We start from the raw sequence: 18,185 nt of genomic DNA, 5'->3' as shown, positions 1-18,185 counted from the left end.
ATTACTACCCCTGCTCACTGGACCTAATTAGGTGCTACTCAACTCCCTGGGGAGTTCACATGTGCAGCCAACGAAAGTTCACATGTGCAGCCAATCAGCGCAGCAGAGCTAACCGCATACATTACAACCACTGTCCTACCAGGTACCCATCACACCTTGATGGGGAGAAGTAATAAGGAATAAAGTGCCTTGCTCAAGAACACAACACCATAGCCATGCTGGGGCTCGAACTCGCCATCCTTTAATCGTGCGTCCACTGCTTTGGTCACTGACCCATGATGCCTCCGTTTAAATAGCAAAGAAGCTATATGTTCATACAGATAGCATTTTGACACGATATATGGGTAATTACGAGAGTAGTATAAAATGTTCAGAATGTTAATTATAGAAAGAGTATATTGCTTGAACCATTCCAAATTAGCGTTGTTTATTTTGCCGTTCGCGTATTTTTCACTACCATAGGCGATTGGGAGCCAAGCGCCATGTATCCGTCATGTCGCCAATGCTCTTTTCAGGGAACTCTTTCATATTCGACGATGGTCGCTGAATATCACACGTTACCCTTTTCCTGTTTCGTTCTAATAACTACGGCAGGAATCAACGCCATCAACATAAATGTTGACATATATTTCAAACAGCAATAAACCCATAACAGGCGGGAATATACACTATTGGCTTTCCATAGCCTTTGCCAAGGGGCCCCTTCTTTAAGTCGGACACTGTACCCGAATATGGTTGATATAAGGTTGCAATGGGGGTTATAGATAAAATATATCGAAAAAACGTAGTTAGAATATTTGCTTTGTTTGGTTGCGGAATTAGCGTACTGAAAATGAGTTTTGACCGATTATAAATCTGTTTTAATAATTAAAATAGAATTAAATTAACATATCATTAATTTACACTTTTATTATACTTTTATTGAGCGGTCGAATAACGACAGATTACAAAATACGTATCAAAAGAGAGAAACTACGGGCAAAGGGAAGTATAAAAACTGTAAGCAATACTACCTTCTGAAGAACGCAAACTTTATCAATCTTTTCTTCTGCATTACTCCATACTAAACAGCATTAGTCAAGCGCACTCTGGATTAGTCCAAAATACCATGCCGTACGTATGACACTCACTGGGGATTTATGATCGCAATCTATATAAAGACCTATATCCATACTTAATTTCTTACACAAAGTTTCAATAATACACGTCCAAGACAAAGTTTAGATCCAACCTCACTATTGGACACACTTTGATTTAACCACAATTCATAGTATAAGGCGAATACTATTATTTCAATGTACCTAGAGTCAAACTCACAATTGGGAACAGTTGAGTTAAACTATAGTGCAAATGGAATGCTCTCCACTATAGAATGTAAAAAATGTCAAATATAAGCAATGGAAACACCCAAACCGAGATATGATAATCTGTGGCCAAATCCCGCTTCTATGTGCTCCATCATTAATTTCCCTCACAGGCATCGGTTTTCATAGACAGCAAACCCTTAAACGAATAGTACAGTTTTAACCCCTCAAACATGTCATCGCTTTAATGTCACCCATGAATTTTTGATGTCAGATTAATCATGCCAATTGCTGAGTGACAATATTATTGTTCTAACTATTTACTATCTTCTACTGTTATAAGTTTAATGCGCTTTCAATGTGCAGATTAATTCATTAATTATGTATGGCAGCTGCTATTCTGGATACGTCTCAGGAGCGAAGTCAACAGTGGCCTATTGATTCGTTTAACAAATCAAATTTCAGAGCACCTTCGTTGGCTAATGTAAATATGGATGTCATTGGTCAGTTTGTAAGGAGCGCAGTGAATGTCTTATATTCATTTATTTCCAACATGTAGCTACCTTCGAACTGAGTTTGGTTTCCCCATGGACGTACGTTTTAACTCTTTGGTGTGTCGAACCAAGCATGCTTTGTTGACATTGACTGGAAAACGGAAAAACACTCTTTTTGGAGTTACTACCGTACACGAGAAGGGAGGGATCTTCTCTCACGTCTGAGACAAAGCCAAGAAAGATGATCGTCATCCACTATGAAATGCCATCATGGAAGAACAGGATCAGAGACTCCAAACTGAAGTCATGCAAATAACTTCAACGTTCGATGTTTCGGCGTCTTATTTCCATGCTTGCCAGCAGCGCAGCCAGCGGTAGGAATTAGGCAGGGGACCCGACCAATCGTTTAGCAAACTAACGGAAAGATTTGGTTGAAATTCCATGTAAGGATACAGTGTGAAACAGTCGAAGTATACACATCATAAAAAAGTAAATGTTGTCGGATATTATTTTTTATATTGCCTGGAGTATCAAAAATCACTTTAATTCATGTAAATCAGTAAGACGCCGGTCAAAATTTTAATTAAATTCTTTCCTTTCGATATGCCAGCAATTATTATCAGTCGTGCTGTTGAGATAATTTTGCGCTGTCAAAGACCTGCTTCCACGTCTGATTAGACTCAGGTAGAACGCGCCTGGGGGACAGATATTCATGCTTTCAGATTTTATCAATTCTTTTCTGATATACCAGGTGAGGGGCTAATTTTAAAAATATTGGTGTAAGAAATGTATTCACTGTCTCAGTTTTTGGAACATCGAAAATGTTATTTTCCTCCATATAGTTAATACAGGGATAGCGGCCATTTTGAATTTCAAATATCGTGAAATCTTACGTAATTTTAAATCTATCATCGAAGTTTGCAAAGTGACCCCTGACTTTTATTTTTAATTTGGTAAGAGAATGTTCAAAAGTATTATTGAGGAACGTTTGAGCACAACTTTTAAGTCTTTCATTTTCAAGGTTAATACTACCTTAAAAGATGGTGACCCGCTCAATCGCGTTGGATACTTAGTGTAGGAGGCAAGTGAGTTAAATGCAAAGATGGAAGTCTGAATGCAACGAAGGTCGATGGAGCTATATTGATCAGAAATGCACAGTTTTGTCCATTTAAATCCCATTGTTATGATCCTATCATGGGGTTGCCCACCACTGTCGTAGTTTTGCGCCGTGGATTATTTGTATTAGCAGTAGTTGTCGCATTCTATTATTTCATTTGAAATTATGTGTACTCGATGAATGATCCTCTTATCGTGACGGTGATATTGACTCCTAGTCACTATCAACATCAGTAGCAGTAAATTGCGACAAAATGTAACATGATTTTTTCTAACTGTTGTGCCTGACTATCTAGTTATTGTCATATATACCTATTTGCGTTGCACGTATAATCGAGCCTTGAACTCATCAACAATAGAAGGGAACCCTTAAGTTACGAGTGCTGGCTTCCTCCCTACTTCTAACATCCATTGAATATGAAAACCTTGGCCTTATCGGCCCTTAACAGGCTTCGGAGTGATCGTCACAACCACCACAATCCAGCCTTGTCTCATTGTCCTCATTCTTTCAACAAAAGTGCGTGTTGCATTCATACGTTTCTTTGAAAAAACAACACGCCTTCGTTTTGCTGTAAATATTCATATAAAGTAAACAAAGTAAACACGAAGAGAAATAAAGCCCCTTAAATGTTATCGTTGGAAATTATGCGGATCATTTGAACATGTCTGAAGGAGGTAATCCATATTAATTAAATAGCAAACACGCAAAACACACAAGCTCTCGAACGACGATCTTTCAGGACATGACAACAAATCTATAAAAACTGAGATATATAAATTTGATAGTTTTTAACACCCGAATGAGGCAGACACATGAAGGTATAAATAAGTTTTGTTTATCAATATTCATGAGAATGTTGCTCCCACCAAAAACAGCCAAACAATCCTTTACAACTCTCGTCATCACTTGGACGAATCTCTATAGGGCATACTTATACACCAGTTTAATTTTCTGCCTTTTTTTCAGAAGCATGTGAAAAGGTGTTCGATGAATGCTTTAAATACGCTATAAGCAGTATCATGCTCCGTGACATACAACGAAAACAGTTTCGACAATGACTGAACTATTCGCAGCGTCTTGTGATGAATTGGGTATCCATTGGAAACTCGTGCGAAAAAAAATTTAATTTCACTCATTAACCGCAGCGTCAACACGATTTGAGCTATTTCGGGAAAATCGTCCTTTCCTTGTTGTTTTAATCACTCGAAGTCTTATACACTGTGAGGAAAAGATTAATGAAAAATGAAGCTTGAATACAAATCTTCTAAAGATACTTATTATAATACATTAACTTCAAGAGTTCACAAGTCCTTGTCTTTTCGACTGCAAAAATAAAGTTGGGTCAACACTGTCAAGTTGACTCGAAAAGACTCTCTCAAACAGCAGATTAATTAGCTGCAGTTCAGCGTAATCATAGGCTTTAGAAGTTGCTGGTAAACTCAGCTCTGGTTAAACTCAGCTCTGGTTAATTTGACCCTCACCACGCCAAGTTGGTACACTAGTTTGAATGTTTGGACATGAGGACAGCATAAACAACACTGAACCAGAAACGCAGTAAATACAGGGACTCGAAGGGCACCAGTAGATGCAATCATAATAATTGCAAAGACAAAAAAGCACGTCTGCTGCATCTTTACATCCCTAGTGCCTTGCTGTAAAGCAGTACATATATTATACATGATTTTCTTATGTGAAATTTGATATCTCGATGCCAGTTAGTGCAAGGCAAGCAGGCTCAGGCGCTGTTTTCAATGTATAACACTTAGAGTTCATCCGCCGCTAATATTAGCATGATAACAAGTATCTCAATAACAAATTTGACCCGAACAACGTATTAAAAATCGATCTTGTTTCAAAATACTTGGAATGTGTAGATGAAAATGGCCAGTTGTAATGAAGGTGAACGTGATGTTAATTTATGTCGAGAACTGCAATTAATAGTGTAGTGAAATCAGGGTCACGTTTGTGTTTTCAAAACATGTCGCTTGTAATTGAGAGAATTTTTAAATATCTACCATGGGTATTTAATATAGTCCGTATTGTTTAAATAAATGGGTTTTGTTTCCAAACTAGTCAGGCGTCTATACAGCGCCAAGGTATAATATGATCACTGATATACGACGCCACCGAGTAAACTAAATGAATAAGCGGATCTCTTGTACAGCCTCGTTTTAAGTATCGATTTCTAATTTCTTAATTTTAATGGTAAAATTTATATTTTACATTTTTATATTGGGATTTCGAGTTTTGAATTTTATAGATTCTGTCAGCCTCAGTGTGACCGACTCAAAAGATGACGCCTGACGTCACGGACGCTTGAAAAATAACAAAAAAAACACGATTAGAACTAATTTTGCATAATTGGATGGTGAATTAATGTTGATTTAATCTGCAAATGTATGTTTATCTGCTTTTTTCCCAATACACTCGGTCTTATACGTAATTTCCAATATTGCAACTTTCAGCTATAGGGCACCTTACACTTTTGAGAAATTTGAACGATATAAAGATCCTACTGTCCTAAATTAGTTCCAATCGTGTTCAAACAACCATTCCCCTCTGATAACTGCATAAAAATGCTATATGAAGCGTGTTTCTCGTTCCTGAACAGTGTCAACTGTAAGCTACGCAATCTACTTAAGATGACGTTTATTGACATTCTGATAACGAGGCTGATCACAATTATCTTTAAATTGATCACCTGATCTATGGGCTTATCAGCCAGTGAATAATACTTGAAATCTTGTAAATAGCCCACTCAGTCCCATTCACGACAGAGCAATGGCAAACAAAATCTGCCTTCTGGTGCTAGCTATCACTATCACCCCGACGTTGAGCCAAGGTAAGCAGAGTTAATATCAGATGGCGTTCATGTTTCATGGTGTTGTAAAATGTCGTCTTTTAAGAATCAGGAGAATTATTCCAACTGCAACTAACGTTATACAGAGACCGCTGGAGCAAACCAAAGTGCGATTTCACTCTCTCAGAATTTGCTTCTCATATTGAGTGTCTCGTTGTGTTTGTTTATGCGTATTTTTGTGTATCCTCGTTCACGATGAAAGCCTTGTGAAAGACATTTTCAACACGTGCTCTTGTATTCATTATATCAATCTTATTTACTTCTCTTCTGCATTTTTAAATCTCAGTGTAAAAAAAAACTCTAGATAAATCATTAGCTATTTTAACTTTGTAGCGATGCTCGGGACTTTGTGCGTCAGTCCTAATATCCTGTGTCGCGTTGAATATAATATTTAGCCCAGAGATGTAGACCAGAGTGGCTATCGGCTATCGCACAGATGGCTGGGAGAGTGTTCCAGTCAGCTAGGGAGCACACTACGCTAACGCGCGGTTCATTGTAGTAAAGCACGGCGACCGTTGGAAACAGTCATCTTTCTCACAAGCTGAGTCGTTTCAATGATAGTGGAATTACTTTTGATGTGGTATGACTACTTGGTTCACGTGGATGTGTTGTACATCCCCTTATGGAAAGTACATGGCTGTCGAGAAACGTGCAGATATTGCTTTTCATCCTAGATTGATAGGGTGGGCTCCATTGTAAACCAAGCAAATGAGATAATGGGACATTTAATAGGATTGTTACTACGCAAAATGTTTTCTTACAGCAGGTGCTTGAGTTGGCAAATATACATATTACATCCCTGACATTACTTATTCCGCATCAGTAAGACTGCAGGTTTGCAACGAAAAGGAATAACAAAAACAAATAAACACAAAAACATGGTTATCTCGCTCCATCCCTTTAATGATCCCCATTCTCGCCAGTTCTAAAGTTCCAAGGCGATTAAATGTTAAACTTAATAACGCCTTATAAGGGAACATCAGGTATGATCGAGAGATTCTAGGTGAATGAAGAGAGAATAAGTTATAAAAATGGACTGCATAATTGTTATCAAGCATATTGATGGGTGAATTTAAAGGTAACCGTATATGAGAGTACGTAATATTGTCAGTAGTTTTAATCCCTTTGCACACCGTCAGCTAACTTATTGCTTACTTCAGACAAATTGACAAACTGTACCAGACATATCGCTTTTGAACGAAAGTGGTTACATCAATTTGTTGCCGTGCAGCCTTATAATGACTTGTGAAAGCTTCACCCTTTAACTGATAAATATAGGTTTTAATATTACTATACAATGTAATGTAACGTCAACGAACTATTAATACCACTAACAAAATAAACGTACCAGTGTGACGAGACACACGCGAAGCAGTAGACGCTACATACTTAAGCTGCACTCACAAACACCTGCGGGGAGGCAGCTTGACGGGTGGGATTTGAAAACACCAAGGGTATGTATGAGACATGAAAAGGGATGTGACGACATAAATGGGACTTGACCGACATTGTCTCCAATTGATACGATATGTTTTGAGTTGTTTTATTATAGCTGTAACTTTGGCTAATGTTTCGGTAGTTCTGTTTGTGTATCTACTGCAGTTTTTGTTCTATCCCGAAGCGTGATTAAAAGTGTAGTTTTAAACTTATCAACATTGCCACATTTTCAGTGTTGAATCTAGGATAGTAGAATTAGGGGACATTTTGGCTCCCTACATAAACTTTACGGCACCATGACAGTTTTTAGGGGATCACTTTGAAATGCACTTGGGAAAACAGAGTCAGCCAATCATTGTTTGTCAGTAGTTTTTCTCGACGGTCTATGGTTTACCCTCTTCTCGAGTGTTTTCCCTGTCTTTATTTAAGGTACTTCGGTAGCCATTTCGTTAACAAATCTTTTCTCAAAATTACCTTTGAAGTGACGATTCAGTATCCAACTCAATTACAACTGGGTAATCCAAAATTTGTAGGAATGGCAAAAAAAACTAAGAATCTGCATTTATTTGCAGGAATTTGTATTTTTTTTTACAGGATGGAGATCATGGAGGTAGGTTGGAGATGATAAACACTGCATACAATACCTCCGCATATCACAGCCATAGATTAGTATAGGGAGCACTCCTTTACAATCATCACTTTACTGTATCATTTAAATAATTTCCGAAAAACGTAACCCAAGTTTCCATATTCCTGTATCATTTCAATAATTTCCGAAAAACGTAACCCAAGTTTCCATATTCCTTTTCTTTATTTTCACTTTAATAATTCCATAACAACTATACTCATTGAGCTGTATTATTTACACTCTGTCACAAGCTGAACAAGTTTTTAAAAGCAGGCATTGAGTCCTCGATATTAAAGGAATAAAATTGCTTTCATGATAGCCAAAGCACAAGCCTGCAAGACATTATAATTGAAACAACAAAACAGAACAATTTGAAGTAAAAACACTAAAAATAGCATTAATCATGTTTTCTTTCAATTCACCCTGGTATCTAGAAACAGACTTCATTAGTCTTATTGATCAGTAAATTGTTTTTAAAAGCAGATAATGAAACGGACATTTTTCTTCATTCCTGAATCTGCCGTCTTTGATAATTCGAAGTTCACTCGGTTGCGAAAAACAGTTTTACAGTTAATATTTTTAAATACTTCCCTTTGTCGTCTAATTTTATCATATTTGCCAACATAAGTCAATGCAATGATGGCCCGGCCCTATATTATACACATATTCAAAATATTTTGCCAACAGAATATTTGTAATTCTAGCATACTGCAGGGAATGGAACAGGAAACTGCAGTTGATACACAAAACAAAACATGCTGAGAAATTGCCAACAGGAGCAGGTAATGTCCCTTCCATACAATAATAATGATTATAAATCCGTTTTCATAGCAGGTGAGGGATGTCACCCTGTTTGCAGCAGGTGAGGGATGTCACCCTGTTTCAAAACCTTTTTATGTGATCACTGTTTTTCTGTTGTACAAGATGAAAATTTATTGTAAGAGGAAAAGTGCGCCCGTCCCTGGTATAAGAACCTCCCCTACCACACACACACACACACACACACACACACACACACACACACACACACACACACACACACCGAGAAATCTCTTCATTTCAAATAAGGCCAGTTATATTTTGCGGGGATTACAAAAAACCCAGCAAGTTAGAAAGGGGCAACAGAACGCGTTGAGTTTGTTATGAGGGTCATTTGAAAAAATCGAAGAATTTGTTTTATTCTCGCGCCCTCCCCCAGAGGTGTTTGCATATGCAGCCTTAGATGAGGATTTGCAGAGTTCAAGGTTTATCATTGTCTAGTTATCAAGTGGACAGAAACTAAAGTAATGAGCCTACCAACGTAATACAGAAACATTTACTTTGAAAACAATCAAATGTCAAGCTAAAGTGTCATGAAGAAATATATTTGTTGTGTCAGGCACTTATCATAAACAGGTCGCACTTTATCGTAGGTTAATAAAACTGGATAGATAAATATCAGCGATTTAACACAGCTGCCTGACATTAACAGGGTATATTTGTCTGTCAAGTCGATAATATAGTATGTTTAAATATTATTGCACAATATAAATAGGTAATCGATGGAGAGAATGTATCGATCGAAGTTATTTCTATGTCAAATCATTTTGATAAAGATGATTTTGCTCTTCATAGACACACACGCTTAATCCTTAAACTTATTTCGACATAATCTTCTTGCGCTTTTAGACAATCTCGTTTGAAGCATATTTTTCTTTAAATTTGTCGCGAAAAACGACAAATAAGAAAAACTCACTCTGTTAGATTTTTTCAAGCTTTACACTCTGCTCACAATATTTGCCATGAAAACCATATCGTACTTGCACCCGCACGTTATACAAACACAATATTTGCATATTTTCAAAACAAGTTTACCAGTTTCTTGTTATTCCCTATATAAAACCAACCATTGCGATTTAAGGGGCTGCTCCACCCAACACAGCGTTTTTATGCTCCATATCCTATTGTTGCAAATTTTCATTTCACTTTAATTAATTTGTTAACCGAAGATCAAAATATTGGTTGGGTGCACCTTTTAGTTTGTCAAGCAGTCATAAGTTGCGTGAAAAGAAATTCTAATTTATGCACATGTATACAAATCACCCCAATTTCCTGACTTTTCTTTTCTCTCAATTTCAAGACTCCTAAAGAATTTTACTCTTGGTCAATTTCCTGAAATTTTCACACTATGTTCTTAAATACTATTTAACAAAACGACCATTTTGTTTGGCAATAAAGTGCCAACATTTTGAATAAGAGGCATATTGATTTTGCTAATCATGTCTTGAATCACTTTTTCGAGTGTCGGTCTTTCAACCCTGCCATTTTCAAATGACGATGGATAATGGAAAATAAAATATTCGTATTTTTGCTGCATATGCTCTTGTTACAAATGAAATATTACAATTCAGAAAATATAATCAACTTACTGAATTACATTATTTTTTATCAATAGTACCAAAACGGAAGTTTTTACCCCAAATATATACACCACATTCACCCTTCCACTAAACTATTGCTAAAATAGTAAACTTTAGATTCTCTGCTTTCTGCAAAATATTTAGTATGAGAGGGGTTTCCTTTTAATCTTAGATGAGTTTCTTTGAATCTCTCAAGAACAGAATGATACATTGCTACCAAGTAAATTTATTACACTCTCAGCCAAAATATAAGGGCAACTCCACTAGACTATTCGACACCAATCATAGAAAGAAGTGTCACCATTCAGAATAGGAATCAACAACTCCAATTAACATCTGATTGAGCGGGGACTGTGTCATTTAGAGAGACTTGTACATCCCGGTGTCTCAAACATACTAGCGAAAGTTTGAAAGGGAACCTTTGACATTGCACCAATCTATGTACATTTTTCTGTATTCTGATTAAACAGAGCTGTCTCCACCAAGTATAGTAGAAGTATCCGAACAAGAAGTATATGTGAATCCTAGGTCAGAGTATGCCATCCTCAAGTGTGTAGCGACTGGAAATCCTTCACCAACGTAGGTTTTTCTTTTGTATCTTAATGATATGTTAAATGCTTCTTCCTCATTTATTAATCAGGGCTCAAGATTAGTGGTAGTCCCGCGTCCACAGACTACCAACTTTTCCCTGGGGGCTACCAAAGTCCATGAAATGGTAGCCCACACGGACTTCCAAAGCCTGGGACAAGAAATACCTTGCGTGCGATGTCGTCACTTTGGAAAGAGCTAAATGCAGTCAAACCTTGCTGGACACAGAAAGGCTAAGACTTTGTTATGCAAATTACAAACTTAAGACGACTGTGACAAAGTTTCAATGTCTGAACTGATGTACCTGGCTGACACAGGAAATGTTGGTCAATGAAAATGCATTTTCATTGCATTTTGATTTTGATCTATATTAATCACAGTTATATAGACATTATGTTTCCTCCCTAGAGAAGATTCATGGCACAGCTACAGTGTGTCGTGTGTCGAGAGAAAGTTGTCATGGCGACTATCAAAATTTGCATTCATCTCTGAGTTTAAAAAGGGGTTGTCAATAGCTTATCAAACTTTTGTGTGTAACTATTGTTCAACATACCGGTTTTCTTTTGCGCAGCAAAGCTGTTCAAGTATTCACATTAAATGACTAGAAAATTCACTTCATGGGCAGAATCTTGAAAAGTAGCTTTTTTAGTCTGGTTAGTGAAAATAATTACGATGTACTCGTCCGAGAATAACTCCTGCTTGTGTACTCCATGATTTCAGAGGATGTTTGAAAATGCTTTACATCCGTGTATAAGCCCCTACCCTAATTAAACTCAAATACAGAAAGGTTAGGAGAGTACATTTGGTCGTTAAAAATGCTATAACTACTTTAAAATTAAAGAAACTATTAAAAGCCTGTAAAACAATGGGACACTGGTGTTCCCGTGACAGTATCGTGAGGAAAATGACATGTTTTCCCAGTACTTTCTTTATTCTTTGACCCTTGGTCCGTTACATAAATAAAATAGTTTCACAACACTGTCACGTCCGCTATTGTTTATTTCATTCACGACCACGATGTTAGTTTTCATCCTCTAAACATGCAGTTTCATTTGTTCGAAGCCATTGTCCTTTCATCTGTGAAGAGTTTTTCTGGCGACTATTACAATTTTCACTGCTATATTTTTGTTTTCACAAGATGCAGCGCGTTTGATAGTAGAATGTTGAGTTGCTTTTTTGAGCAGTCTTTGCATGCCAGTTCACACTATGCTGTTGATCGGCATTATACAAACGTACTTATGTCAAGTTTTGGGGTTTTGATGCTGAAATTTCACAAAATTTGTCACTTCTCTATCCAGAGATTGTGAGATCAGTTTTATTTGAAAAAGCGATATAAAACACTGTATCAGTTAAGCTTGGAAATCATGGCTGACTTTTGCTGTCCTTTGTCTATGGTTGACGATCAGTATCAATTTATTACGGCATAGAGAGGCTCGGGTGTAACAAGGCATGCCAGTTTAAAAAGATCATGAGAATATTTTTTTCTCTGTTTTTCTTTACTAATGTTGTAATTTCTTTGGATATGTAAGCCGATTTTGAAAGTGATAGAAATTGTTAAAAATGTACACAAATTAGCATAAATTAAGCGTTCGTGACACATAACATGGGGTTTCTCGAGTAGAAGCCCCTAGTTTTACCGCTGTTTTGTGTTGCTGAACCGGGAGCTCATACTCGGACGAGTACAGTATCCTTAAACTAAATGTGCATGGACTACCAGCCATTGTCACTGGGCTACCAACTTCAGAAGATGGTAGCCCAAGTGGACTACCTGGGCGAAAAGTTAATTTCGAGCCATGTTAATTCCTTTAAATTGTTAAAAGTGTAAGAATGTAGTGAGGAGAATACGTTTCGGGTGTATTGAAAGCCCTCGCAGGTTGTAAATTTGGCACTTAAGAGCCCTATAAAGCCCACAATAGCACAATAATTAAGGTTACCCACTATACCCACTATTCCTCTTAATTTAAGCACCCCTATATCGTTCGCCGTAGGCTTATTTTTTCTCGTTCGTTCTTGTGGAAGTTCAGGTCAGGGCTGCTTGATACAAAATGGCCAGAGATTACATTTTGAGATTATCACCACTTGGCTTGGTCCTATAGCTACGAGTGAGGTATAGGGTGTCATTAAATCAGTCTATCACATGTGAATACAGCCATACCAGGAAGTGATAGTATGAGATAGCCTACATTCTCTGCGTCGAATCTGGGCCGCCGTATTGAAATAACGTCAAGTACATCCAAATTGTTTATGACATGTACAGTGTTATGTAGGTCATTTCCCCCACACTCATCATGACCTGAGTTCAATTAGTCTAGAACATTCTCAAGGTCACTGCCCTTGATGACCTCACAACCTTGAATTCAATTAGTCATGTTTGGAATGTTCGGAAAGTTGATTAGTTGTGTAAGGGAGATAATTTTAGAACAGTAATTAGCATGTCAATAAAAGTTCTAGATTGTTCTTATATGCCTTTATAAAAGGGACGTGCACAGCTTCCAGTCAGACTTTTGGGATCGTGTCTCTTGTGTGTTACTAAACTCCAGCAGTAGTCATTCTCAAGACTTTTCAAGACCTTCACTGTCAACGCTGGATTTATACTGTGGACTTTGTGCAGCTTCAAGCCTGCAAGCCAAAGGACTGTTCATTCATCCGACTGACTGTTACAACTCTGAGACTGGAGCTTTGCCGTCCCAGCTGAGATAAGTAGTCTGTACACTTTTAAAGCTTGTACTCTGTCCCTGACTTAGCAATTAGTTTTGTTTTCGTAATAAATTTTGTTTAAACGGAAACTGCTGAGTTCACCCTTTTGTTCGTTTTCTCTGCACGTAACAAATTGGGGGCTCGTCCGGGAGACGAATATTTTGAGCCGTTTGACAACATTTTGCCTACCTTTTCAAAACTACTGTATACTGTGAACTCAGCGAAATTCAATCATGGCGGAATTCAAGCCAGACGAATTTATGGATGACCTTGATCAGGACACATTTAATTCCCTCAGAAAAGACAACCTCATAGCACTGGCCAATTTCCTTAAAGTAGATGTCAAAAGATCTATGCGCAAGCGAGAAATACAGTTCAAGATTGCAAAACATTTAGTTAATTCTGGCCATTTTGAGGAGTCTGCCTTAAAAGATTATGAGCCTGAGTCTTCCCTCGAACTCAAAAATTGGAATTAGAAATACAGGCAGATTTCGAGCTAAAAAAATTGGCATTAGAAAAAGAAAAAGAATTACAAATGAAAGAAAAAGAATTACAAATGGAAAAGGAGAGACAGGCATTAGAAAAAGAAAAAATACAATGCAGTTAGAAATGGAAGAAAGACAGAAAGAGAGGGAATTGAAAATGAAAGAAAAAGAATTGCAAATGGAAGAAAGACAAAGGGAGAAAGAAAGAGAGGAAAAAGAAAAGGAAAGAGAATTAGCAGAACACCGACTGCAGTTAGAAATAAAACGTTTAGAGCTTGGACAGTCAGGAAAATTCTTCCCTTCAGACAAGTTTGACATCACTAAGCATTTCAGGTTAGTTCCCCCTTTCCAAGAAAAGGATGTTGATAAATATTTCCTTCATTTTGAGAAAATTGCTCAGAGTCTTGATTGGCCTAAGGAGTCCTGGTCTATGCTTTTGCAGAGTGCTTTGGTGGGTAAAGCCAGAGAAATTTACATTCAGTTGTCAGTAGAGCAGGCTTCAAATTATGATTCTGTGAAGGAATTAATTCTCAAGGGCTATGATTGGTGCCTGAAGCTTACCGTCAGAAATTTAGGGATTGTGAGAAGGTGAAAGATCAAACTTACGTTGAATTTGCTCGAACAAAAGAACAACTGTTTGATCGTTGGTGTTCTTCTGAAAAGGTCAGTCAGAATTATGACAAATTACGACAGCTTGTTTTGATTGAGAATTAAAAGGTGCATCCGGAGTGACATCAAGACGTTTATCAATGAACAAAAGGCAGATACATTAGAGGTTGCTGCACGTTTGGCCGATGATTATTCATTGACCCACAAATCTTCATTTCTCAGCAAACCATCCCAGTCCTTTTCATACAGAAACAATGCAGGTAAATTTAACTCCTCCTTTTCATCCAAGAATTTTTCAAAGGAGAGTAGAAATCAAATGACAACAGTTCACAGAGTTCAAGTAACACTCCCACATCATCAGATCCCAAGTCTCAATCTCCTTCTGACAAACAGTTTGGTACACTTTCTTGTAATTATTGTAAGAAAGACGGCCATTTAATGTCAGATTGTTTCAAATTGAAAAGAAAACGTGAAGGTCAAAGTGGTCAAAGTGGATCTAAGCCAACCGGCTTTATTTCTTCATCAACTCAATTAGAGTCTAATAATGTGTGTAACACATTGTCTGAGGTTAAACCCCTCTTATCCCCAATTAATGAGGTCAAGGTCAATTCTTCTCAAGATAGCATTATGGGTATTTTCGAACCATTTATTCAGATGGTTTTATATCACTTTCTAGTGATTTTTCTTCCGCTACCCCTGTCAAAATTTTAAGAGATACCGGGGCTTCCCAGTCTCTTTTGTTGGCAGATACCCTGCCGTTTTCTGAAAAGTCATTTTCAGGTTCTAAAGTTCTTATTAAGGGGGTAGATTGTAATGACTACATTCCTGTTCCTCTCCATAATGTCTATTTGTCTTCAGACTTTGTTTCTGGACCTGTGGCTTTAGGTATTAGGCCTTTTTTGCCTTTTGAAGGGATTCACCTTCTTCTTGGAAATGACCTTGCTGGGGACAAGGTCATTGCTAATCCACTTGTGACTGATAATCCTACTTTAGATCAGGATCCGGAGCCAATTGAACAAGAGATACCCGATTTATTTCCTTCATGTGCCATTACTCGAGCCATGTCAAAGAAAACTTCCGAGAATCAAAATACTCTCAAAAATAATGTCACAGATGTTGACTTAAATGACACCTTTCTCAGTCAGGTGTTTGACACGGATCATTCCGTTATCCCTCGTGGATTTGAAACTTCCAGTAAAACTTCTGCTGACCAAAGTCAGACATTTTCTAGATCAAATCTCATTGCAGAACAACACAAAGACCCAGATATTTTGTCTTTGTTTGACAGGGTAGATGATGAAGGTAAAACTTCAGATAGCTCTGTTTCCTATTATACAAAATCTGGTATTCTCATGCGTAAATGGAGACCTCCAGATGTTTTGGTTGATGACGATTGGGCTATAAAACATCAAATTGTGGTTCCAAAGCCCTATCGTGCTGAAATATTGCGCCTGGCCCATGAAACCCCTGGGCTGGTCATTTGGGAGTAAGGAAAACTTATCATAAAATTCTCAGTCACTTTTATTGGCCTAATCTCAGGCAGGATGTAGCACATTTCTGTAAAACTTGTCACACATGTCAAATGGTAGGAAAGCCAAATCAGACCATTCCAAAGGCCCCTTTACAGCCAATTCCTGCATTTCAAGAACCATTTAGTAGGATACTAATAGACTGTGTTGGGCCCCTACCAAAAACAAGATCAGGAAATGAGTACATGTGACAATTATGTGTACATCAACTCGGTTCCCAGAAGCCATACCACTGAGAAATATACAGACAAAGACTATAGTGAAAGCTTTAGTCAAATTTTTCACTTTATTGGCCTCCCTAAATGTGTCCAGTCCGATCAAGGCTCCAACTTTATGTCTGGTATTTTTCAACAAGTAATGGATCAGCTAGGCATTAAACAGTATAGGTCATCCGCCTATCATCCAGAAAGTCAGGGTGCTCTTGAGCGATTTCATCAAACTTTGAAAACATGGTTAGGACCTACTGTTTTGACACAGAGAAGCAGTGGGATGAAGGAATTCATTTTCTGCTCTTTGCTGTTAGAGAGTCAATTCAAGAGTCTCTTGGTTTTAGCCCATTTGAGCTTGTATTTGGACATACAGTCCGTGGCCCACTTAAGCTCGTTAAAGAGAAATTCCTATCAGACGATGATGATTGTCTGAATATTTTGCAATATGTGTCAGATTTTCGTACGAAACTCTCTAAAGCATGTGAATTAGCCAGAGAAAATCTTGAGTCATCTCAGCAGTCAATGAAAACCAATATGATAAAAGCACCTCAAAACGGAAGTTTGAACCAGGTCAAAAGGTTCTTGTTCTACTTCCAATTCCTGGCAAACCACTCCATGCTCGTTACTTTGGCCATATCTAATTGATAAGAAATTGAGTGATTTAAATTACATCATAATAACACCTGACAGGCGAAAACAAAAACAGCTATGTCACATAAATATGCTTAAGCCATATTTGGATAGGGATAATCCTACTATAACTCAGCCTGTCAGTACAGTCAGTTCTGGCCATTATGAAGATAGTGATACTGAAACTGACTTGAGTGAAAATACTCTAAACTCAAAGCTGGGCTCGGTCAAGCTTCAGAACTCAGAAATCCTGGAGAAGCTGGAGTCTACAAGTTGGCACACCTCCAGCCAGAACAACAACACAGGTGAAAGAACTGCTCCACGAATATAAACACCTGTTTCAAGATGTTCCAACGAGGACAAACGTCATCTATCACGACGTTGATGTTGGGGACAGTAAGCCTGTAAAACAACATCCATACAGACTGAATCCAACAAAAGCGAAATATCTCCAGGAAGAAGTCAAATACCTGCTGGACAATGACTTTATTGAACCCAGTAAAAGTAACTGGAGTTCGCCGTGCATACTTATTCCCAAATCAGACCACAGTTATCGTATGTGCACGGACTTTAGGAAGGTCAACACTTTAACAAAGACAGACACTTTCCCAATCCCGAGGATTGATGACTGCATCGACCGAGTGGGAAAAGCCAAGTATGTGACAAAATTTGACCTACTGAAGGGATTTTGGCAAGTCCCTCTGACGGATCGTGCTCGTGAAATATCCGCCTTTGTTACACCAGACGGATTGTTCCAGTACAAGGTGATGCCATTCGGAATGAAGAACTCTCCGGCACGTTCCAACGGATGATCAACGACGTCATATCCGGGCTAGACGGGTGTGCAGCCTTACGTTGACGACGTCGTCCTGTATAGTGACACCTGGGAGGAACACATCAAGCTCATGCGGAAGTTCTTTGAGAGACTGAGCAAAGCAATGTTGACTGTCAACCTTACCAAATCTGAGTTTGGTTGGGCAAGGGTAACTTACCTCGGACATACTGTAGGACAGGGTGAGGTAAAACCTGTTGATGCCAAAATCAGTGCCATTTCAAGTTTTCCCATACCAAACTGCAAACGACAACTGATGCGCTTTCTCGGTATGGCTGGTTACTACAGAAAATTCTGTCCAAATTTCTCCACAATTACTGAGCCTTTGACTAACTTACTTAAAAAGAAAGTAAAGTTTGTTTGGTCA

The 18,185-nt window shown here is 38.0% G+C and overlaps 1 protein-coding gene across 1 annotated transcript in view; it reads left to right on the top strand.

Moving 5' to 3' along the window:
- The first annotated feature begins 5,654 nt into the window (after positions 1-5,654).
- The window catches only part of LOC139124122 (neuronal cell adhesion molecule-like), a 39,671-nt gene continuing 27,140 nt past the window's right edge, over positions 5,655-18,185 (top strand). Inside the window, exons 1-2 of the mRNA XM_070690266.1 lie at positions 5,655-5,757; positions 10,710-10,818. Of these exons, the coding sequence (XP_070546367.1) occupies positions 5,697-5,757; positions 10,710-10,818 (170 nt within the window). The 5' untranslated portion in view covers positions 5,655-5,696. The remainder of the gene's footprint in view (positions 5,758-10,709; positions 10,819-18,185) is intronic.

This window comes from Ptychodera flava (genome assembly GCF_041260155.1).
Source record: "Ptychodera flava strain L36383 chromosome 23 unlocalized genomic scaffold, AS_Pfla_20210202 Scaffold_23__1_contigs__length_28996876_pilon, whole genome shotgun sequence".
Classification (NCBI taxonomy): domain Eukaryota; kingdom Metazoa; phylum Hemichordata; class Enteropneusta; family Ptychoderidae; genus Ptychodera; species Ptychodera flava.
This window is presented reverse-complemented; position numbering and strand designations above follow the sequence as displayed.